Source organism: Teleopsis dalmanni, chromosome 1 (genome assembly GCF_002237135.1).
Source record: "Teleopsis dalmanni isolate 2A chromosome 1, ASM223713v2, whole genome shotgun sequence".
Taxonomy (NCBI): Eukaryota; Metazoa; Arthropoda; class Insecta; order Diptera; family Diopsidae; genus Teleopsis; species Teleopsis dalmanni.
This window is the reverse complement of record NC_051846.1, coordinates 161,499,506-161,524,103: the sequence shown is the minus strand read 5'-3', so window position 1 is coordinate 161,524,103 and position 24,598 is coordinate 161,499,506. Positions and strand designations below refer to the sequence as shown.

General features: G+C 28.3%; 2 protein-coding genes across 2 annotated transcripts in view; one reads left to right on the top strand and one right to left on the bottom strand.

Moving 5' to 3' along the window:
- LOC119669713 (nuclear RNA export factor 1) overlaps nucleotides 1-24,598 on the bottom strand; it is a 226,599-nt gene that overhangs the window by 65,045 nt on the left and 136,956 nt on the right. The window lies entirely within an intron of this gene.
- LOC119669716 (retinol dehydrogenase 12) lies at nucleotides 10,985-12,790 on the top strand. Its single transcript, XM_038079720.1, has 2 exons — nucleotides 10,985-11,273; nucleotides 11,368-12,790. The coding sequence occupies exon 2, from the start codon at nucleotides 11,390-11,392 to the stop codon at nucleotides 12,449-12,451; it is 1,062 nt and encodes a 353-aa protein (XP_037935648.1). The 5' UTR covers nucleotides 10,985-11,273; nucleotides 11,368-11,389; the 3' UTR covers nucleotides 12,452-12,790.

Sequence of the window (24,598 nt, the reverse complement as noted above, 5' to 3'; positions counted from 1 at the left end):
TCGTAGGCCCATGAAGGTATGGCTTTTAGTTCCTTCAGCGAATTCTCTTTTACCGATTCAATCGACTCAAAACGCTTACCATGAAGGGGCAGTTTGAGTTCCGGGAACAGGAAAAAGTAGCACGAATCCAGATCTGGCGAATATAGTGTCTGAGCGATGACAGTGGTATCGTGTTTGGTCTAAAAATCGCGTACAACAACAATTTTTCATAGTAAAAATCGCTAAATGCACTTGAGGTAGTTTCACATTAAACAAACTAATTGACAGATGGCGCTCAAATTTGTAAAATATGTCAAGAAAGGGTGTACCAACATAACAAAATTTTTGAAAAAGGTCTATTACTTAAGGAGTAGTTAACAAACAACAAAATACTTCTTGATACTTTTTGAGCAGAAGGTACATATGAATCCAGTAATGTCTAAATCATACATTTGCAATACATTGGGTATACGAAACCAATAGCGCCTAAATTATGCATTGGTTTGAAAGTATGATTTTCGAAAATAAAGTGTTTGTCAGTATAAAATATTATAAATCAGATATCTGAAACCGCTAGTTTGTCTACGATTACAATACTGTAATTAAGATTTATATGATAATTGTATAGATATATGGCACAACATCTCTGAAATTGTAAAATACTAATCACAGAATCTTTTATTTGCCAGGAAGCAAAAATTATTTATAGAAAAGTGTTAATTTAATTTTAATTTAATTATTTTATATGTGAAAACTTTCCACATACAAATAGAAAATAAATTTCAAAATTTTAATTAAGTAAAATTCTATTTATAACAAAACTACATTATATCCTTTTTAACTTTCCTTCTCTCTTATTTTTATAATAAATACATTAATGAATAATGTATCTCTAACGAGTGAAGATATAAATATAAATTTATAAATAAATTTTACCAATTCATTCTATAAAATTAATAAAGAGTAATGTCATGTCTTCAATGCTATAATCGAAATGTTTATCCTTTGAGTGCACTACATTTAAAAGCGGCAACTTTGAGTACTACATATGTTTGTTTTGTTTAAATATTTTAAAAGGATATATTAAAAGGAAATAATTCTTATAATTTTGATTTATTAATGCAAAGTAAAATTAAAAAACTGTTTGTTTATTCTTTGAAGAAATTAAAAAACCTCTATAAATTGGTACAGTAAGGTAAGTTCCTTATCCATAGTCATCATTTCTAGTTACTAAAATTCGGTTTGAGAAAGAGGATCCTTTACATTGTTTCTTCAATATGAATGGCTAATGTTATTTGATTCGTAACTTTAAACGTTCACCACTATTACGTCTGCTTCTACTGAGTACAGCTATCGACTTCTCAGTTTTTTTTTAGCACTGCAGCCATTTTGACTTTCTTTAATATTTCTTTTAATTATGCACCTATCTGGATTTCGAATAAATTGTTTGAATTATCATACTAGTTGTGCTTTGACATAATAAATAAAAGTTTCGTGTTTAAAAAATGAATATATAATAAAATATAATTTGATAGGTTAGGTTAAAATGGTATTCCTACCGATCCGATTAGGTCTTTTGTTTCATCGTTTTAGCGTAGATACCTTGAAGGGTTTGAAACCATCGTAAAGCTTTTACATAGGTCTTGAAGTTAAGAATTTATTAAAAAATAATTGGTTAAATTCAGTGCCTTACTTCGAATGGCGCTTAATGTATCGACTATTTTTTTTTAGTATCATATTAGTATCATTTTTAGTATCATTAGTATCATACTGTCATATTTTATTATCATTATATGCAAACCGATACTGTGGCAGTCAAACCGGTCAAGAACGCCATTATAAGAATTGTTGTAGCTCATTCAACTATATTAACTCATCATATGAGTTCAAAAAAAGGAGATCTACAACTTACAAAAAGAGTTGCTTCAGCACGCAGGTTAAAAAGTACTATGCGCTTTAATCTCACTATGTAATTAAATATAGCACCAAGATATATAGTTTTCTCGAAGTCTTAACCTAACAATATCACAAAGCTTGTTGGTTACTTATCAATAGTTTTATTGTTTTTTTTATATCGTTTAACAAGAGTTAAAAAATTTTAGGATCCTACTGGAATGATGCGGTATTACAAGAGTCCAATTTGGCCTAAATATGTCGCCTACCAACTTATGAAGTAAATGACCACGTTCACCTACCTACCTAGCTTTATTATTACCAATATACTTATGTTAGTATTTCGATTCTAAGAGTAATAAATTATGTCAATATAAAATATTTTATTATCAGAATGATATTCTAACTTATGAAACCTATGAGTGTTGCTATCCCTGCAGAAAGTTTTCTGATCATAATTGAACATGATTAATGGAACTGATAGTGAAATAGTTATGAACAAGACCTAATTTTAGTGGAAAAAGAGTTTTTTATAATGATATTTATTTAAATATATTAACAATTTAGCAATTTATTACATATAACAGTATGATGTTACTTAAAAACGTACAGTTCAATTAAATTTGAAGTTACCTACCGAAAACTGTCTTCAGTATCGAACAGAAAATATCATGACCTATGCTTATTTCACAGAATTTATTAACTTATAAATAAAAATTTTCACATCCTTGTGCGTTAAAATTAAATGTGAATAGAAAAAGACATCTTCACAAAATGAGAGTAAATCTCTTCCTCTTTTGGTGGTTGCTCCATAGATTTACTACGTGCTAATAGACACGTCATACCGATACTGTTTCATTGACTCCCAGCACATTTTTCCATTTGCATTATGCTCGTAGTCTGCTATTTAGCGGCAAGAACACACCCCAATTTTCGTAAATTTCATATATATTATGCTGTATGCTGTTGTCCTTGTATGTATACCAAGGACGTTTGACGTCATAGCAATGTATAGGTATTTTACCGCAAGATATGTAGAAACTCAAAGCATATTAAATTGTATCAGATACATTTTATGTCATTTAAATTTTTTTCATTTTGACTCGGACTAAGTATACTATATATATTATATTTGTTTTTTCAAAATTTAATATTATTTTTAAATAATGATAATAATCTATAAAGTATTGCATCAGACATATGCAATGACCTGTAATATCTATTTCGTGTATTCTGTTATCCTTACTCCTTATAACGTAAAGCTTTAGAAAGCTTTTTCTCTATAAGTGAGACATAACTTCACTCTCAAATGTGTATTAAGAGCTTTTAGATACCATAGAATAGATGAAAGGAATAGTTATTTAGAAACTATATCGATTGTGAAAGTTAAGATTTTTAGATATAAATGATCTTAATTTCAATTTTTATACAACCAACTTATAACATAATATTAAGTGTAATTTGCAATTCAAAGTTAGAGAGTAATAAAGCCATAATTCCATTTTTATATTTAAAAACATAACACGACACATTTTTGAAATAGAAACAATAAACAGTGTACCGGCTCTTGATGAAGCGAAGCACCGCCATCATAGTTGATCTTTTGTAATGCTACAGACCCTAACCGAATAGAAGATATTCTGTCTTCCGAATGAAAGTCAAAATGTCAATCGTTGAGGAACTCTTGATGTCAGAAGGGGAAAGTAATTTTCGATCTAGTGACCTCTTCCTGGCTCAGATCAAGGCTGGGCGGTCACAGAGAATATAGCTGGAAGTCTACTACTAAGCAGAGTCGACAATCTATCACTTCGGACTGACCCATCTTGTTAAGGTGATAACGCAGTCCCTGGTGACCCGTTATCGGATGCTAATATTTTGGATTTCCTTAATAAGAAACATTCTGTATATAATTCTCTTTCTTACAAAATTAAATACCTTTTCGCATTCTACTTTATTTGAAGCATTCAACACATAAATTAGTTTAGATTCACACAGCATGATTTTTTGAAAATATCTACTTTGAAATTCTTTTAGTATTGAATATTTTTCATAAAATGTATATCTTCTACTTTATTTAAATTGCATAGCCCACATATATTAGACAGCTATTTTGTACCTCTTTTTCTATTAGATCACATGTTAATACAGCTTAGTTTTCAGAATATAGTGCTTAAGATATGAACATTTTTGTACGAAAGACTAAAGTGTGATGTTTGTGTAACCAATGTAAAAATTGCACATACAATTGGGCCATATATGGAGTCTGTAGATTTGGTTAAAGTAACCGACAAACTTTAATATCTCGAGAAGCAAGCTTAAATATCTGACTCTGTTGTCAATATGGCGTACCCAGAAATTCAGAAGCGTGCATAATAACAATAATTTCAAATGATTGAATCTATACATATGTTTGAAACTATTTTCAATTATCAACTATAATAACATAATAAGTTATAATTTTTAAGTTTTATTTATTAGTTCAATTATGACGAAGAAATTTATTTTTAAATTAAAATTTTTTTAAACAGTAATGAATTACAACAACAAAATTTTTATATTTTATTAATTAAATTATTCAGCTGTTTTGACTATTGTCAAATACTCATTATCAGTTAACTTTGAAAGCACACATGAGTTTTGTATGGTAAGTCCGTATATAATCGTTGGACTATAAGTTCCAGGCTTAGAACTTTAAACCTGTCAAATTGGAAGCAAATGACTAGCGTGTTTATTACCTACACGAGCTAAACCTGTACGAAACTGAATAATGATAATTTATTTATGAGACATATATTAGGTAAGAGGTTACAAGTACAATAAAAATAAAAAAAAAGGCTCTATAATGAAAATGACAACTTATATAATTAGTAATTAAAGCACATTATTTTTTAATATTTTTTAACTTAAGCGGAAACGGTTTTTAATAATGTTATAACAAAATTCATAAGTTGGAAATAATAGCTGTTTTTTACTAAAGAAAGTTTAGTCATCAAGAAAATTGAGATCAAATTGTAACCATAGATTATTCAATTCATTGATCCTGAGCAAGTAAATATTGTAGAAGCTGATTTCTCGATTGAGCTTTTGATTCTCGAACTGGCAAATATACTGCTGTTATTTTGGAGAATAAAGGAACTCTACTTTTGGCGTTATTAAAGAAACTCTTTTATATCGAATACCGATCTTCTATATACGCATAGGTTAAATGAAGTTCTAGAGGCATTTATAGGTAATATAAAAATTATTCAGCTATATTTATTGCTTTTTAATATAAAAAAATTTAATATTTATAAAAATATATGTAATACTAACCATAACATATATGGTAAATACTTCTTTTAATTGTAATTATTTCCATGGTTTTTGAAAATTGTGCCCAATTTGTATTAAGTAATATAATTTACTCTATTTACGTCTATAACATTTATTTATTTTTTTATTTATTATTATTTATTTATTATTTCTAAATATAATCTGTAAAAGAACATTCAGTATTACTTATGGATATAAAATAGAATAAAATGGTATGTAGACATGTGCCGGACACTCAGTAGTAAACACCGCTAAAGATTAAATTAACTTTCGATTTAAATCTTTTTATGTATACCTTATGTATACCTTTTATGTATACAATTTATACTTATGTAGTCATTTATATGTGTTTTATTTATTTAAAACTCATTTGTTGCAAATTAATTGGAAAGGGCATCTTCGGCTCTGAAGCCCTAGTAAATTTTTGTTCTAATATAAATAATGCAACTTAATTATTTCTCACTGACTTGTGTTTTTGTAATAAGTGTGATAATTAAAATGTTTGTTTCTTAATTAGGAAACAAATGTTAAGAATGATTATAGATATTTCAATTTCATTTCACACTAAATTTATATTAAATTTTGAACTGGACTTGAATCAGTTGTTATTTTTTCATGAACAAAATTGGCAGAGGGATTGAAGGTCAAGAGGCACTTGTATAAGAGACCATTTCGTTTATTTTTTCCAATAATTATTCATAATTTAAATGATATAATTTTTTTTTGTTAAGATTTTATGGATAAACAGCATTTATTATTTTTACAGAATTGTAGCTGTCGATATTCTCGATAATCACAGTAAACTGGATTATAATTTAAATATATTGACAACACAAAACTTGTAAAAATTTAGAAAGAAAATTATTTTCCAAGAAGAAGTTTTCAGTTTTCTGATTAAGAAAGCAAGCAGAACAAAATAAATAATTTTTAAATTTAAATATAGCCTCTGTGTTTTTAGTTCCGTTCAAGCACAGAAACCCTCTATAGAATAAACTTCAAAACAATTATACTTTAAAAATTAATATTTCAGTGTTAAGTATACATAATTTTTATATATTTTGCTCTTATATTATTTATATATATAAAAAGATGTCATATTATTTTATCCTACAACTTAATTGTGTATAAATCATTTAGAGACTGAAGTGCTAATAAAATAAAGTAACACACTCTTAAATTATTGTTACTCTTAATAATTATCAACATTTATACTGAGCATTCACACAATCTATCGAATATAAGAGAGATTGATTCAGATTGAGTTCGGTTTACGAAGTTGAGATACTAAAAAAAAAACAAAAAACTTTCACTTTAACGCATAACAAATAAATTCCAACAAAGAATTCATTCACCTGCTTCATGTGTCAATATAGATACAAATAAATAAAATAATTTGGAATACACACAACATTAGAGAATGTAGGTCTCAAAAATTTAATACTGATCATGTTGACTAATAGAAGAGTGCTACAAAAATTTTTTAAACTTCACTGAACAAGTATGAGGAGATATTTCGTATACATTATAATTGATTATTGGTATAATATGGATTGAATAATAATTGTGTCATATACCTATTATCGTTATCATTCAAGACAAGTAGAAACATATTGCTTTTCAATTCATATATATATGTAATATGACGAGTGGATTATTTTTGAAAAGAACATCATATATATACTTCATAAGTTATTCTGCGATAAAAATAAAACACACTTACACAAATATACATTAAAAGTGATATAAAACTTTTTTGGATTTATTCCATAACCTCATACACTTAACGGGCTACTGTATTAAAGTAAGTAGATTCTTATTAACTGTAATTTTTCGGAGTATATATATATCAATAAAAAATTTTTCTTATTTTTTTATATAACATATATATTCGGATTATGATCTCAGTGATTATATACTACCTGCGGTTTCGATTGGGTTGCTACTACTATATATTTTTTTCATCTTAGTAGTTCCGTTATTGAAAAATCTGATTGTAATTGAAGCCTTCATTGTGAACGGTTCTATTTCAACGAGAGAAATGATTATCATTTAATTATTGATAACTGTGATTGTAATCTCAGTGGCTCCTGGAACCGCATAATATATAACATATATGTGCTTTTTAAAGTAGATTCCCCATAAAACCCCTAAAAATTACGCTATGAGTTTCTAACATATATTAATGTACATCAATATCTTACGAAGATTTCACCAATTAATTTGTTGTAGAATTGAAATTTATGTCAAACAAATTATGAGACAGAACATTTAAGAAACTTTTGTTGAATACATATATATACTTTAATAATTCAAATAAATGTCTAATGAAAATATTTACTGCGAACTTAATATTAAAAAAAATTAAAACAGTTATTCTAGACTGTAAACAGAATTATATAAAATAATTGACTATATCACCGGATTAAAGATAATGGGAGAGATATGAATTCTAACACGCTAAAGCGAGTATATTGTATAAATATATTTGTTATATATTAATGCATGTTTTTAAAAGATTTAGAGATTATAAAGACATAATTAAGTGAAATAATAAAGACATTACTTGAGCCACGAACTTTGGAGCTTAGCGATTATCGCAAACATAGATCTTCAAAAATTTAAGATAAAGTAGTCTTAAAAAACTGAAAATTCATGAGCTAATTTGTGGACAAAAGAGTTAAATTTACCGCAACTAAATCCTACCAAACTAACCTATTTCGCAGCCTCATAAATAAGATGACATGGCGAAGTATATGCTAAGTTTCATCTATTTAATTTAAAAAATTTGCTGCTCAAACATGGCCTGATTAAAAATGCTCATCACGATGCATTGGTGTTTCATTTGCTCTGTTTGTCATTATCCAAATACTCTTAAACTTAAATGTTCATCACGTTGTTCATCAGTTTTATGTTCTTTCATATTTTTCATAAATTTTAGTATATTTAAAATAATATTTATTGTAAATAAAAAAACTGTAAAGAAAATAGGAACAAGTTGATTTCTTTCCTTACACCAGCGACCACTATTGGGTTTAAATATAGCTTATACAGTTTTTCTCTAAGCCAATAATATTCTATAGAAATACATCAAAATTGGTTAGATAATTTTCGAGTACATATGTACCGTACAATTATATGCACATGTAAAAAAAATTGCATTTCTAATATGCTATATCTAATATATATATACATTTACATCTTTAATGTGTACATTTATATGTGAAACTTATTTTTATTAACCTTGTTATTCTGTTGTGTCGTTCACTTTACTATTAATTATTAAAATTTTTAATTATTATTATTAAAAAAAATTATTTAAAAAAAAAGCACTCTAATGTTTAATTAATTATATGCAAGTCATGTAAAAATGTGCACAGTAATTTTAAAAGTTAACTACGAATAAAAAGATTTTAATATTGCAAGTAAAGAAACTAATAACAGTTAATATAAAACTATCATAATGAAATAATTAATAATTTATAGAATTAGGTTCCGACCACTAAGAGGCAACTTTTAATCACTATATGCATAACCTAATAACACCTCATTATTTCTACTTATATATTTTTCTTAATAAGTCAATTACAATATAATTAGTTCTATCCAGTGCGGTAATTAGGGGAGACGAGCAAAGGTATAAAAATCCCTCGTTGAGCTATGGTTGGATAGATTGCAGTGGCAGCCTTGTGCCCAAAACCCATTTGATGTCAAATAATGGCCCGTTGTAATACCATAGAGTTAGCGTCAATATTAAAAATAATAATGAAAAAATTATAATAGACGAGATTATTTTAATTTATGGAACAGTGTTTAATTAAATTAATTTTTTAAAAATAACACCAATAAGTATTATATCTTCCAACTATACATATTGATACACATATGGCTAAATAAAGTTACTGCAAACGTTCATTATAAATTATTTATTAAAATTTATCTTATTAAACCAAATTAATTTCAAATTATTTTGAATGTATTTACTGGTATAATAACTAATACTGTTATTAACATTATTATAATTGTTTTTTATTAATTAATTTTATTTGTTATTTATTTTTTTAAATAATATATTATAACAAATTTTGTCAAAAAATATTTTTAGCATAATCCCCCTCTTAATTTAATTAAATCAATTAATTGAAAAATAATTGACGAAAAAATCTCTTCTAGGGCATACCCCTTTGGCACAGTCTTACCTACGCTAATGTTTATGTTATTAGTACCTACTTAACATATATACATTTTTTAACACTTTCATTAGAAATTTAATTAATTTTTTTGTTTTGCTCTAAAATGACAGTCTCAAAGGTTATTATTTTTACTGAGGGTTTAGTACACACTCTATATAAACAAGTAATAATAAAGTTTCTTAATTATATAAATTAACTGAATATATTAAATTCATGAGATGTTTTTACATTTTATTAAAAATAATTTTTCTAAATCGCAACATTAGCAATTATCTCTCATAAAAATACGCCATAGCTACTTTGGACTTTATACATAATTATTAATATAGTTAGTTTATTTTAAAAGTTATAGTTTTTATAAGGTCTTCAGTTCACTGAATCGCAATATCTTAACATTTGAGAAATACTCTCTTATCAGCATGATCCACTGTTTATTAAGGTTTTACGTATTTGTGTTAATTAAGTAATTCCATACCAAATTTTATAATTCCTACATAGCCTTTGGTTTATTGAAACCGCTTTTTAAATACTGAATAGTTTGAATACTACTCACTACTCTCTAATGTTAAGGGTTTACTACTTATTTAGGCTTTACATATTTATGTTAATAGAGTAATTCTATATCAAATTTATTCTATATCACAAAAGTTATAGGTTCTCCCTGGTCTTTAATTCAGTGAACCGTATTGTAATAACTTAGTAGCATCAGAAAAACACTCTCTTATGAAAATGGTTCATTGCTTATTTAGGCTTTACTTTTTTGTTGTTTATAGAGTAATTCTATATTAAAATTTATAGGTCTCACATGGTCTTTGGTTCACTGAATCGCAATATATTAACATCTGAAAAATACTCTCTCATAAAAATAATTTAATGCTTATTTTGGCTTTGCATATAGTTAGTAATTATTGTTAATAGTTAGTAATTTATGGTTTTATATCAAAATATATGGGTCTTATGGTGTTTGCTTTACTAATTCGCAATATATTCACATCTGAGAAATTCTCTCTCATGAAAAAAACTTCAATCTGGTAATCTAGACTTTGCATGTTTGTGTTGGTGTTGTGATTCTGTGTCAAAAGTTATAGGTCTTAGCAGTCATATTATTCTCTTATCTTGCTTAGTGTTATTTTGGTTTCTATAGAACTTATATTTTATTTGAAATGTAGTTTAATTAAACATAATTGTTTTAATATAAAATAATTTAATTTAATATATGTTTGATGAAAAATACTCATATTTCGAGGTCTAGCAATGAACTTTAGATGCTATAACTCCCATTTGTACTTGGTATAGAGTACAATCAATATATTAAACTTACATAATTTGTTTAAATATTTTAGCATTCCATTCAGCTATGAGATATAAATATTTTTCATGAGTGCTTCATGAGTGCTAATCGTTAATTCTACAATTCAAATTCAACAAATAATCTTTAAAATGTATCTAAGGCTGTAGTGAACGCGTAATTGTTGCTGCTTGGTATGATGAAAATAAAAAATACAAATAAACATTTAATAATTTCATGTGCTGATATGTGAAATATGTACGTATATAAACCAGTTTTCTTTACTTGAAGAAAATAAAAATAATTATAGCTTCAACATTTTAAATCACACTGAAATGCTTCAGAAACCTCAGCCTGTATGCATACGGTTTTTAGATTACCAAATGAGCAAATCAGTAATGAAAGTTTCTTGAAAGAGTGCAGTAGATTGGGAAGACGCAACAATATCAAGTGACTTTGCTGGAAGAGAAACAACATACTCGTAAAACACATTCCAAAGAAGAAAAAGTAATAAAAAAAGGTCGATTCAAGCCAGCAAAGCAGGGAAGCAAGCCAAGTTGTTAATTAAAGCCGCCAGTTGGCTATAACGGCTCAAAAAAGAAAGTTTGTAGGTAAGCGTTGTGCAGCTAACAATTGTTCAATTTTGTTTAGCATTTTTAAATTTTATTTAGACAGATATCACCAATATATATTCATTATTTTTAGTTAAGTTCTGCAAACTTTGATTATGACGGAGGATATCACAGTGAGTCCACCTGAAGATCCAGAGAAATCGCTTTGTTTTCAAGGACCTTGGGCTTGGATTATATTAATTTTACTCATTCTTGGTGCCATAATATTTATTATGTATTTGCTGCGTAAATGTTTTCAAAATCCGTATTATCGTAAAGCGAATCGCATCGATGGAAAAGTTGTTATTATCACTGGTTGCAACACTGGCATTGGCAAAGAAACCGCTTTAGAGCTAGCGCAACGCGGCGCAAAAATTTATATGGCTTGCCGTGATTCAGCACGATGTGAAGCTGCACGTCTAGAAATCATACAACGCACACAGAATCAGCAAGTATACAATCGCACTTTGGACTTAGCATCACTGGCTTCAGTACGACAATTTGCTGAGAATTTCTTAGCCGAAGAGCCACGCTTAGATATTTTAATCAATAATGCCGGCTTAATGGCAACACCACGAAAACTCACTGCTGATGGCTTTGAACAACAGTTTGGTGTGAATCATTTGGGACATTTTCTTTTGACTAATTTATTATTGGAACGCATCAAGGCTTCAGCACCTAGTCGTATTATTGTGGTCAGCTCAGCAGCACATTTACTTGGGCGTATATACAAAAATGATATAAACAGTGAAAAAAGTTATTCTAAATTTCTTGGCGCTTACTGTCAGAGTAAGCTTGCAAATATATTGTTTACTAGAAAATTAGCTGAGATGTTGAAAGATACTAAAGTGACTGTTAATGCCTTACATCCTGGTGTAGTGCGTACGGAACTGACACGTTATACAAACGAAAACTCAACTTGTGTATGGGCTTTGATACGTGCATTTGTTAGACTTAGGCTTAGAGATGCAAAAGCTGGAGCTCAGACAACATTATGTTTGGCATTGGATCCTGATTTGGAAAATAAAACAGGGGGATATTATGAAGATTGCAAACCGCATTTTCTTCCACCATGGGCTAAAAATAAAGAAACGGCAGAGTGGTTATGGAAAGAAAGTGAAAAAATGGTCGGCCTACAGCCAAGCGATGAAATATCAAGTGTTGTTGTCAATCCATAAAAGTGAAAGTGCATTAGTAATTTAAAATAATTTTTGAATTATTGAATTTCATGATACGCAAGAGATTGAAGTGAAATGAAGAAAAAAAAAAGAATTATATATATATACTGAAAAATATTTTATTTAAAAATTCCACTTTTACTTTCAAGAATTACTAGCCAAATTTTGGAAATAAAATAAGAGCAAATAATTTATTCAAGTTCAAGTTCATCATTAATCAAAACTGAAACAAATATAAGAATAAATAATGTTTATTTAATGCAAGTTTATGTTTATTAATAACCAAAATTTAAACAAATAACATAAAAATAACTAATAATTTTTTCAAACTTATCATTAACCAAATTTAAAAAAAATAAAAAATGCACAAAAAGAAATTAATAAGTGCCGTTTAAAAGCATTTCGGTTTCATTAATAATAATTCAAAAATTTTAGTCAAAATTGTGTCAAATCATTATTGGATAAGATTATCAAAGTTTTAATATAAAAAACCTGTAAGCTGTTCAACAGAAATATTTTTATATTTATTATTTATATATTTAAATTAAATATATATTAAATAAAATATCATTTCATCATATTTCAAGACAAAATCATCAATATCCATTGTAGCTCAATATGTTTAATTTATAATTATACATTTTTTGTTTTTTATTTTAAGTAATTATTTAAAAGCAAAATATTTGAAATGTCATTATTATTATTATATTTTTTTACATTTATCTAAGGGTACATTAATTTATAAAATACTTAACATTTCATCATTTTATTCTTTAAATTTTTTGTAATTTAGTAATAAAATAATTAAAAATATCTATTACAAAAAAAATTTATTTTAACAACGAAAGTTCTTTTCTAATATAAGTAATTAGTACATAATTTTGCCATTTTGGATTAAGTTTTTCAACCGATAAATGGAAGTATTATCTATCAAAAATTTTATTGAAATGCGATAATAGAACTAAAATTAAAATGAAGACATACACATTTTCTCTATTGTATGATATGCCATTTTCTTCTATCAAATACATATAATAGAACAATTTGGATCTAATTGAGTTGGGTAATTTAACTGACTTTAGTTCGCCAAATCTACGGGCCAATCCAAATTGATGCAGAAAGTTTTCAAAGACGAACAAATAATGAAATTGAAGAACTACTAAGACACGAAAATATAGTGAGATACATTAAATGGGCATCGCATGTAATAAGAATGGGACCGGAGAGAAAGCCAAGCAGCATATACAACGCAAACCCGATGACAACCAGGCACAGAGGCAGCGCAAGAACGAGATGGGATGAGAAGGTGTATGCAAGAAAGATTGGAGCATTGAACTGGGACAGCGTAGCAGAAGATCGGGACAGATGGAGACAGATCGTGAGGGAGGGTAAAGTTCACACTGGACTGTAGTGCCAAATAAGAAGATGAATAATTGAACTGACTTTATACAGTAACCTATTCTAATCTATATAAATAGATTAAATAATAGGTAGATATATCGTTTATATAAAAAACTAAAATCACAAAAATAATAGGTCAGTTAAAAGACATTTAGTTCCAAAGATAAAGAGATCAAAATATTTATAATGTATGACAGGCTGAATGCATGATGTCAAGAAATAAAACATATTTTGATCGGAGAACTATGTTCTCATATTTATTTATTTATATCATAGATATACAAAAATAAAACATTTAAAGAACTAAATAATACTGGACTCTTGAAATTATATAATTATAGTTTAATAACAAAATAATAATAATGAAAATAATAATAAGATATTATTTATATTAAAATGAAAAATCAAACTAATGCAAATAACGTACACGCTATGAAAAAACTTGAAGACTAAATTAAATATTGCAGATATCGAAGAAGAAATAGTCTAAATAAGATACAGATCCATAATTTTTGTCAAGAATTTGAAAATAGATTCCAAGATAGGCGAAGTTGTGATGAAATGTGGTATTGAAGCCAATACATCTTTGTCTTTGATTGAAGCAGATACGATAGGAATCAAGAATATGAAGAGGTGATATCAGATAACCGCAAAACCCACAGATTTACTTTTGACCCACCTAGGTTAGCTTATACCGGCGATTTCTAGGAGATCCATTTGGGCCTGTTGGTTAACCTTCGTATATAATTCAAAAATAATACACTTTTGTAAATTTCCTTTGCCTTTCCTTAACTTTTGATTTAATAATTATAACATTTGAAAAAAATGTTATAAGTATTTCTTTAACAAAAAAGCATTATACTTTTCAGCAGAATTGTTGAAAATAAATAAATAAATATATTTTTCTTTATTTCAGTTATTATTCTTTTGCAGTGGATCAAAATTTGCAAAATTTTGAATACAAAGGTGAAAAATCTATTTATTCTATGAGAACATTTTGAAGTATAGTGTAAATACATAAAAAACTAAGGTCAATGAACTATTTATATATATAAACTTTTATAAACTATTATCATCATGAATATCTATTTATAAATTCAATATTTAATGTAGATGCAGCACTAATAGTTTAAAGCTCTGAAGAAATACGAACACATTCGTCTTTCTATCACAGATATTTAAATATTGATATTGGAAAAATGAAGATCTCCCCTTCTTCATACCATTTTTTCCATTTCTTAAAGTAAGAAATCATATTTCCGATTTATATTACTTTGAAATGAGACAACATATGATATGTAACTGCGTCATTTATTGCAATTTATTCATTCTGGAATATTCATTCAATTTCACTATAAATACCCACTTTAGACTTATTGAAAATATTGCCTTTTAATGTAATAATTAATATAAAATAATTTATAGAAAATATCTAAAAAAAATACTCAAATTGTTTTTGACACTTTTTGAGTAAAACCCTTTTATTAAAGAATTTATTATTTTATTCTTACTTCTATTTACACATATATAACTATAGATATATAATTGCATATAATTATATTTTATATATTATATATTATACTCCACTTCTTAGAAAACAGTGTTTAGCTAATAATTAAAGTGCTCAGAATAGCGTTAAAAAAATATACTGGCATTTATTGCAATATAATTTCTGTTATACCTAAATATCAAGAAGACAATCTCATTTTTAAAACTTATCTCTTATTATCTAGTATATGTACAAAGTCTAGTATGACAATATATTATAATGATTTTGTGTAACTCAAAGTCATGAACAAGAAGATATATTAAGAAGATTAAGTATAAGTATATTAAGAAGAAGATGTGTTACATATAATATATAAAAAAGAAACACTTTATGTAATGAACTAACTTTATGTAAATATTAAGTTATATATTTCTTATCTACTTATGTATATATCTTATTATTATAATATTAATAACAAAAATTTATTATAAATTAATTAAATTAAATTAATATAAGTTATATATATATTTCTTATATATACCTAATTATATTATATATTTCTTATTGTTATAATATTGCTAACAATAGTTTATTTTAAATAATATATAAATCTATTAAAGTTATATAAAGTACCCAATGAAAATTTTTAGTTCTGTTCAACATGGGTTAATGTCTGAATTCAAAGAGTGGAAAATTCCATAATCTATAAATATGATATCTTTTAATATGAATTACTTTTTTAAGTTTTATTCTCAAGACTTCATACATATACAAATACTTACATATGTATACATATATATATATATATATATATCAAACAAACAAACATTCAGACTTATATTATGAATAAATTTATATATATTTATTTATATTTTTAATAAAAAAATGATTTAATTAGAAGATGAAAATTATAAATGCATAAACTAAATGTTTTAATAAATTTAAATACATATTTTAGATAGAATGAATTGCATTTAATGATGCAGGTTTTTAATATAATTTATGAATTTGAGTTTATATAAAATTCAATTTAAATTGTTTTTAAATCTTAAAGTATCTGAGAGATTTAAATTTAATAAAATTTTTCAATAGGCCAAGACTAAACTTTTAATTTGTATAGCATGGTCTATTCGATTTAATTAAATTTTTTAGTTTTACAGTATTCTTCTAAAATATAAATATAACAGATACCGAAAAATATATATAAACTAAATTAAATTAATTAATTAAAAGTATATATATCTGAATTGATATTTCTCATTGATTCGTTCAAAAATAATGTAATCTTCAACGATATCTTCTAAATTCATCAGCATTTTTCTTTTTTTTGCAGAGCTTGTTTATCAGTAAGAACAAAATATCTGTTATATTACATAAATTCGGTGGAAGGGATTTGGTCTATATCTAAAGGGGTTTCTTCTAAAGAACATGGTATTAAAATTTTTAATAACGGATTGTTACGAGAAGTGGAAGGGTTTCTACAAATCAGTCACTGCAACGAACTGATTACTGCTCCAAGGTAAATCAATAACTTGTTGGAACTACAGTATTTTCAATTGCATTATTTTCATTGCTATAATATAATATTATACTATATAATATATAGTAGCCTTGTTCAGCTCAGTATATTTGGTTTATTTTAAAATTATTTATCAGATTAGAAAGTAGTCAAGGGGGATATAAAGATGCCAAAAACATTAATCAGAGAAGTATTTCGTACCAGAATTTAATGCTCTTGAAAGGCAGCAAGAGTAATAAGTAGAGTCAATTTATAGATTTACTCTCGGATTTTTAGAACAATAAAATGGCTGTGCCATTTGCAAATATTTCTGTGACTCAATATTCATCGTTATGTAAATCATATGTAAAAAGTATATAAAGAATGGTTACATAATGCTGAAATGGAAGTAACCTGATTATATTTTCTGAAAGTAAAAATATATGTCTTCTTTCCTGATCCGAAAAAAGCGAGCGGTAATAACATTGTTTTGGTAACAATGCATTATTTTAATTACAGTAAATAAAAAATAAATAAAAATAAATAATTAAAATTCAAAAATATCGTTCATATTTTAATGACGCTCCTTTAATATTTTGCTATTGATAAGTTCAATAATAACGACTTTTTTGGGTTTTTTTTTATTTTAGCAATTAGCTGTGCTTCTCTTTCCCGAGTGGGTTTGACGTTATTATATTTTATTTGGCACTACAATCTAGTGTGAACCTTGACCTTCCTTAGGGTTGAGTAGCAGTAAAATTTTTGCGATGCAAGGTTGCTGCCTTTGCGATCCACCCCAAACATGGTGAGCCAAATCTCCTTATTTGTTAAACTGGAGATAGGATTGGTGTTTAGTAGTAAGAGAATTTCACTCAACTATATATCAACTTCAGGTTATACCGCCTGTACTCGGTCGCCAGAACCGCGTATGTGAAAAACAGCATGCGCCACGGGTAGGTGAGCTTGACAATTGAGAATGCTAGGCCATATATTCGCATCACTCCTCCATTGGGGCACACGCTTTTACCCCTTACATTCTCACTTTATTATTATAATGTAAGATTAATTTGCAGTTGTTCTTAAGTTATCATATTCAGAGTAGGTTTTAGTTTTATATCTATCACATTTGGTTAAGGCTTTGTTATTATTGTATTAACATAGAATGGCATATAATAGAAATTAACAATGTTCTGAGCTTCCAGTGAAGTAGGGTCGCTTCTTATAGTAGAATTTTTATCTCTTATCGAAAAGAAGGCATTCAAAGATTCACGATTCTAAGCTAAAATATTAGAGAGGAGGCAACACAAGGAATGTGAAGAGAAATAATATATTAATTACTATATTATTTTTATTATTTATTTTTTTAATCATCGCTAAAAATATTTAAACTCCTAGAACATTCAAATGATAGCTTTATCTACATTAAAATTCATTTTGCATGCTTCAGATAAATATCCGTAGGTTACAAATTGTTAAATAATTTTCTATAATAAAAAACTCGCACGTGCCTATCGTGTAAAATACGATAAAAAAAAAACGAAATATTTAAAAAAAAAATAAAAGAAATGCAACAAAAAAATTTTAAAAAAATTAATACAATTTTTACGCGAAACATAAAATAACAAAAACAGATAAAAACTGCAACATCTGCAGTGGAAAATTTTTACCTTCAAACCGCATTTTGTAAAATTGCTAATGTAGAGAAAATCACAGCAAAATTTTTATTTCGAAATGTAATTTGAGTTCGGTGAATGCATTTCATAGTTACTCACTTTGAGTAATAATAGATTTCAAAATTTTCCGTTGCTTAACTTATTACTTTATGGATTTTTTACTTTGTTATATAATTTGTAAATAACTGGAACATAAACTGCGTCTTCAATAATTTACCATATTTACTTTGCCTAATAGCTTCGGGTTGTAACTTTTAGTTTCAAATACATATTAATCTTTTAGAAAAACCTTTTAAATACTACAATTATTACGTTGTCAATATTGACACAATATTACTATTACTATTAGAAGTTTCTTGTAAATACTTATTAACAATGGCTTTTAAAAAAGATAAGTAAATAGTTAATAGTTGTAATCTTTTAACGAAGTTCTTTCATAAGAATTTTTCAATAAAGTACGGTTTATATTACCCTAGAGACCATTAAGAGAAGTAGCTTTTTCTACTTTCTGCAGCATGCCAATAACAGATAGAAATCACTTAAGTCATATGCAACTTCCAGGTTAACATAGCCCACAGATCCTCAGAACTCATCAAAAGAGACCGCGTGAAGACAGCAAGGTTTACTGCAGTTCTTTCTGGTTATTAGTGTATAGGAAACCACGCAGAGAAATTGCGTATTCATCATAATCCTCACTACAAAAGTTATGGAAACCCACTAGATAAATAAACCACAATACATTTTCTCTGTGAATGTCAAGGTTTCGCGTCCAGAAGATATAGATTCTTACGAAGATACTTTTTTGATAATTTATCAGACTGTTCATCGGTAAAGACATTATCGCATAACTCATACATTTTGAATATTATCCAGAGTTGCCATCGAAAGTAATACTTTATTTATTAGTTCTTTTGTGACATGCTTACAAAAGGAAACGCCTATTGTTAATTCCTTAAATAAAAAATTTAAAATATATTCTCAACCTATATGATATTCTTTAAAAAAAAAAAGACAACTTGCTGATAAAATAAACGAATCTATATATAAAACTAGTAGAATTAATATAAATACCAAACCAACATCAATATGATAACTATATCTCAATAAGGTCAGAACTGTGCTACCAGTAGGTAGAGAGACTTTTTGTGAGATGGTAAATATTTACTGATGATTGACTATATGTAAAAGAGTCGGAGGATAACTAGAGTAACTAGAGTAGTGCAACGATATAAATTAAGCATAGTAATTTTCGAAAAGAGTTCTTAAATAGAAATGAAAACATTATAATTTCCTCAGAAGTTGGACCTGTCCACACTTCGACAACCGTCCTAGTTCAAATTTATCAATTATATTTCAGATTAATTGATCGTTGTTCTTATATATCAAATGTACCAGATCTAGCTTCAATGATGGTATATATGATGTTAAAACTTACGTTGAGAGGAAAAAAATCGATAAAAAAGGACACTATATACACCGAAAACGAATATTTTGAAAATTTTAGAGGGAATGTAAAGCAGTTAAAGAAGTTGGAACATTACTTATTTATTTACTAACAACCTGTAAACAGGTATCAGATTGCAGGATTGTGACATAAGAGTCCTCTCCAAGCGTCTTATTTAGCGCCTTCAGTGCTCCTTCAACTTCGCTTGAAAAACGATCTTGCCTTACGTCCTTCCCATCAACTGCTGCTTTAAATACATTTTTTTCTGGAACATCGTCAGTCATTCAGTCAGTGGCGTCGCTAGGTGTCAGCCATGTCGGCGACTGCCGACGGCCTCGCGCCCACAGGGGCCTCGCAAAAAGTCACCGACTGTGGATTCTAAGCACTTAATAAATATTTTGAACAATTTGGTTTGATAATGGTATTAACAATATTCAAAGTGTGCCCGAATGATTGAGACGTACTAGAAAAGTATAATGATCCAAGAGAGACTATCTCCATTAGAAATTCTATAAACTGAAACAAAAATAGCAGCAAATTATGATATAATTTAAAAAAAATTGAGTGAGGCTAAAAGTAGGAAAATTTATTTAGTTTAATTTGAGTTTATTTTAATTTGATTAGCAATGAAATCATGCTTTGTCGTATTAGTGAATGTAACTTATTTGCTTTTACAACTGGGTTATAAAGGGGGCCTCGCAATTCGGATGTCGCCGTCGTGCAGAGTTGGTCTAGCTTCGTCACTGCATTCAGTTATGACATAACCAAGTCGTTGGATGTTATTTTATTGAATGATGTAAATTACCGTGATAAACCACATTGGATGAGGTAACTATCATCTATTTGTAAACAGCTATAAATACTAACAGTTCGCTAAGGCCCGAAAATTAGGACTAATCGTTGAGGGCATCTAACGAAGAATTTCTCTCTTGTTTACTAGTAATGCCTATTTATCATTTTGTCCATTATTCTGTACCATACAGAAGCACAGGCAGAATGAGTGATTATGGAGCGTAACTTTTGTAGATCGAATGCTCTAAACTTCAAATGCTTACTGAGAACTATTAGTATTATAATTCTTTACTTGATCTCCAGGCTGTCTTTGTTGTTAGTTATTATGGCACCACCGTAACTAATAGGTGGATAAATAGAGATTTTATAGTTGTATATATTATTGTATATAATTCAAATATATTATAATATGTATATATAATAATAAATATCAAAACGTTCCTCACCATATTGTACTTGAAACTATTCAGAGATCCTTTCGTAACTGTTCTACGAAACTGAGATATAAACCTTTCTAAGAAGTGAGTGCATTACTTCTACATATAATTTTTATTGTTCATTGCTTATTCATTTTAAATAAGTGCATGTGTTTTGCCTAAATTCGAGATAAAAAACAGTTTAGATTAGAATTCGTATTTGTTACGATCACGTTTTTAAATACGAAACGAAAAAATTTTCCACTTGTGTTGTGGTTTTATAATGAAAAGTAATTTTAATTTTATAAATTAAAATTTAAATGGTTTTATTTTTAGTATCGTTTTAAATCAAAAATTAGGTGTGTCTATAGCTAAACTCACGTGTTATTTTTTATATGAAACACATCTTACAAAGCTACTGGACCAAAAACAGTTGACTCAGATTCTTTGTATAGACCTCAATATAATAATGTGAGTCGCACCATTTTTTCTTTGTAAACTAAACCCAGTTTAATTTATACTAATCGCGACGCAATATAGTGCCTAAGCTGTCAGTGTTGACTCCATAAATTTATTTATTTATCTGACACTAGACTCATTTACAAGTCGTTCACCCGAAGAACTAATTTGCATTCTCATTCGATTGCTATTATATTAAATAATTTATTGAAAGTGCAATTCTGCGAAATAGAGCTGAAACCAGTAAAGCAAAACCTATGAAATGGATACATGGGCGGTTTTGAAAAATGTGAAATATTTTTTATATGCCAAAAATAAATATAAGATAATCTCCTATTTGATTATTTCTTTTGTTTTAATTGTGAGATCAAAATTTAAATATACTCACTTTGTTTCAAAAGGTTACTAGGAAAAATTATAGACAGATAAAGGGTAATTTTTGAACAAAAACGTATCCAGTAAAGATTTAGCATTTTAACAAAGTTTGTTAGAAATCAATAGCCGTCAGGTGACATTTTGTCAACTAATTATGCAAGGTCAAACCTGGACCACCTGGTTTAAATAACTAATATTGAATCTGCCAAAGTTTCTTTGAAGGGCCTCAAGCTTTCGTCATCATTTATTTGGCTTACATAATAATTAGTTTAGCAGACTGCTTACTGATATTGGTTATGCTTTTGAACACCTGAACCTATGTTGGTAGGTTTAACCCTCGTAGGCAATACAAGCCTGACTTTATAGGCAACTAAAAAATTATCTATAGATAACTATAAAATATTGGTATACGTGAACTTTAGATAAAGCTATTGAATGGGTATGAATAAAATTATTCTATAAGTGACTATAGATATTATATATTAATTTAGAAATTAATATATTTTTAATGTTTGGATTGATATTTCCAAGAAAAAGATTTTAAATAATATGTAAAAAAAAAAGTATATGTGTTTCTTTCATCTTAGCTAAAATAAATCTTATTATTCAAATAAATAACGATCTCGTTCCATGAGTACTTTACATTATACAATTCTTCCAAGTCTGTTCACTTCTAATTCATGGCCACTGCGTTGGAGCACCTTGAACTTTGTGGGTTTCGTGAAAATGCATGTCGAAGAGTATTGTTGTTTGTTTTTCTAAGAGTGTACACTCTTAATCCAATTACGTTTCTGAAATGTTTTCTGCTGCTCCAATTTGTGCAGCCCACAGATCTATATTGAATATTACCTGGGAAACCAGATGAGCAAAATTGTTCATAGATATTGATTATAAATATTTAATTTTTTAACTGGATTGCATTGGCACACTACTATAAACGGTACCGCCACAATATTGGTATTACATACGCGAAATTTCGTAGAAGTTATATGGTTATATGGTTTCAGTTCCGTACTTTTTTAAGTAAAGGCAACCTTTATCCTCATTGATTCTATTTGAGGATATTTCTTGATATTTCTTTGTTCCGCTGACATTTGTTACTATGCTTTCGAGTTATTTTATTGATTGCACATATTCTATGTCTTTGGATTTTAATCGAATGAAAGAAGTGAAACTCCACTGTTTTGTGTATATTTAAGACAAAGCCGCCTGGGGTTAAATTCATATATCATATATAGAGTACTACCTCGAACCATTCGCTGTCAAATCTGTTGGACGACAAAAATTTTTTAAAAAATTTTCTTACAATAAATTTTGGTATCCCTGGAGGCTATGTAGTGTAAAAAATGTCTATTGATAACAATCTCCATTTGAAAATGCTTCCATTATTTTAATTAATGCAAGTATAAACAAATGTGATTAAATATATTATTGTCGTCCAACAGACTTGACAGCGAATGGTTCGAGGTAGTAATCTATATGTACATTGTGACCGAAAAGTTTTCGGAAATTCTCATTTAAAATTCGCGCGCTGTATATTTTTCGATATTTTAAGTTTATGTAGTTTGGCAGCACTGTCCTTAATTACTATGCCAAAAATGAGCGCGATCTGTCAGACAGTTCGTTTACGGCAGCTGTTGAAACCAGTTCACCTCAGTAGTGCGTTGCGAAAAAAAACAATGGAAAAAAATATTGATCAAAGAGTTTGCATCAAATTTTGTGTTTCGAACGAATTTTCGTGTGCAGAATCGTTGCGAATGCTACAAAAGGCTTATGGGGAATCAGTTTTATCGAAAACTCAAGTTTATGAGTGGTACAAAGCCTTTCAGGACTGTCGTACGACCGTCGAAGACATGCCGCGTTCTGGACGACCTTCGACCTCTACCACCGACGAAAACATTGAAAAGGCAAAGGAAATCGTGTTCAAAAATCCTCATGTGAGTGTTAGAGAGATAGCACGAGAGCTAGGCATCGGTCGTGAGATGGCTCGTTTGATTTTGGTGGACAATTTGTGTATGCGACGTGTCAACGCTCGGCTTTTTCCGATTCACCTCAATTTGTTCCAAAAACACCATCGTGGACAGGTCTCGTTAGACATGCTTGATCGTGCCAATTCCGATCCAACTTTCATGGAACGCATCATAACGGGTGACGAGACATGGGTCTACGAGTACGACATGCAAACAAGCCAACAATCATCGGAATGGAGAGGAAAAGACGAGCCGAAACCGAAAAAACCACGCCAAAGTCGCTCGAAAATCAAGGCAATGCTGATTGTTTTCTTCGATATTCGTGGTGTGGTGCATCATGAATTCGTCCCTGAAGGACAAACAGTCAATAAAGCCTATTATTTGACTGTTTTAAGACGTTTGCGTGAAAATATCCGCCGTAAACGGCCTCAATTGTGGAAGGATAATTCATGGATTTTTCATGACGATAATGCTCCCTCGCACCGAGCCAACATTATCAACGATTTTAAGGCCAAACATTCAATAAATACCATCGAACAGCCCCCGTATTCACCTGATCTTGCACCGTGTGACTTTTTCCTGTTTCCCAAACTCAAATTACCACTCAGAGGAACGCGTTTTGAATCCATA

Excerpts from the sequence above, each read along its gene's own strand:
- LOC119669716 (XM_038079720.1), top strand. The coding sequence starts at position 11,390 with ATGACGGAGGATATCACAGTGAGTCCACCTGAAGATCCAGAGAAATCG.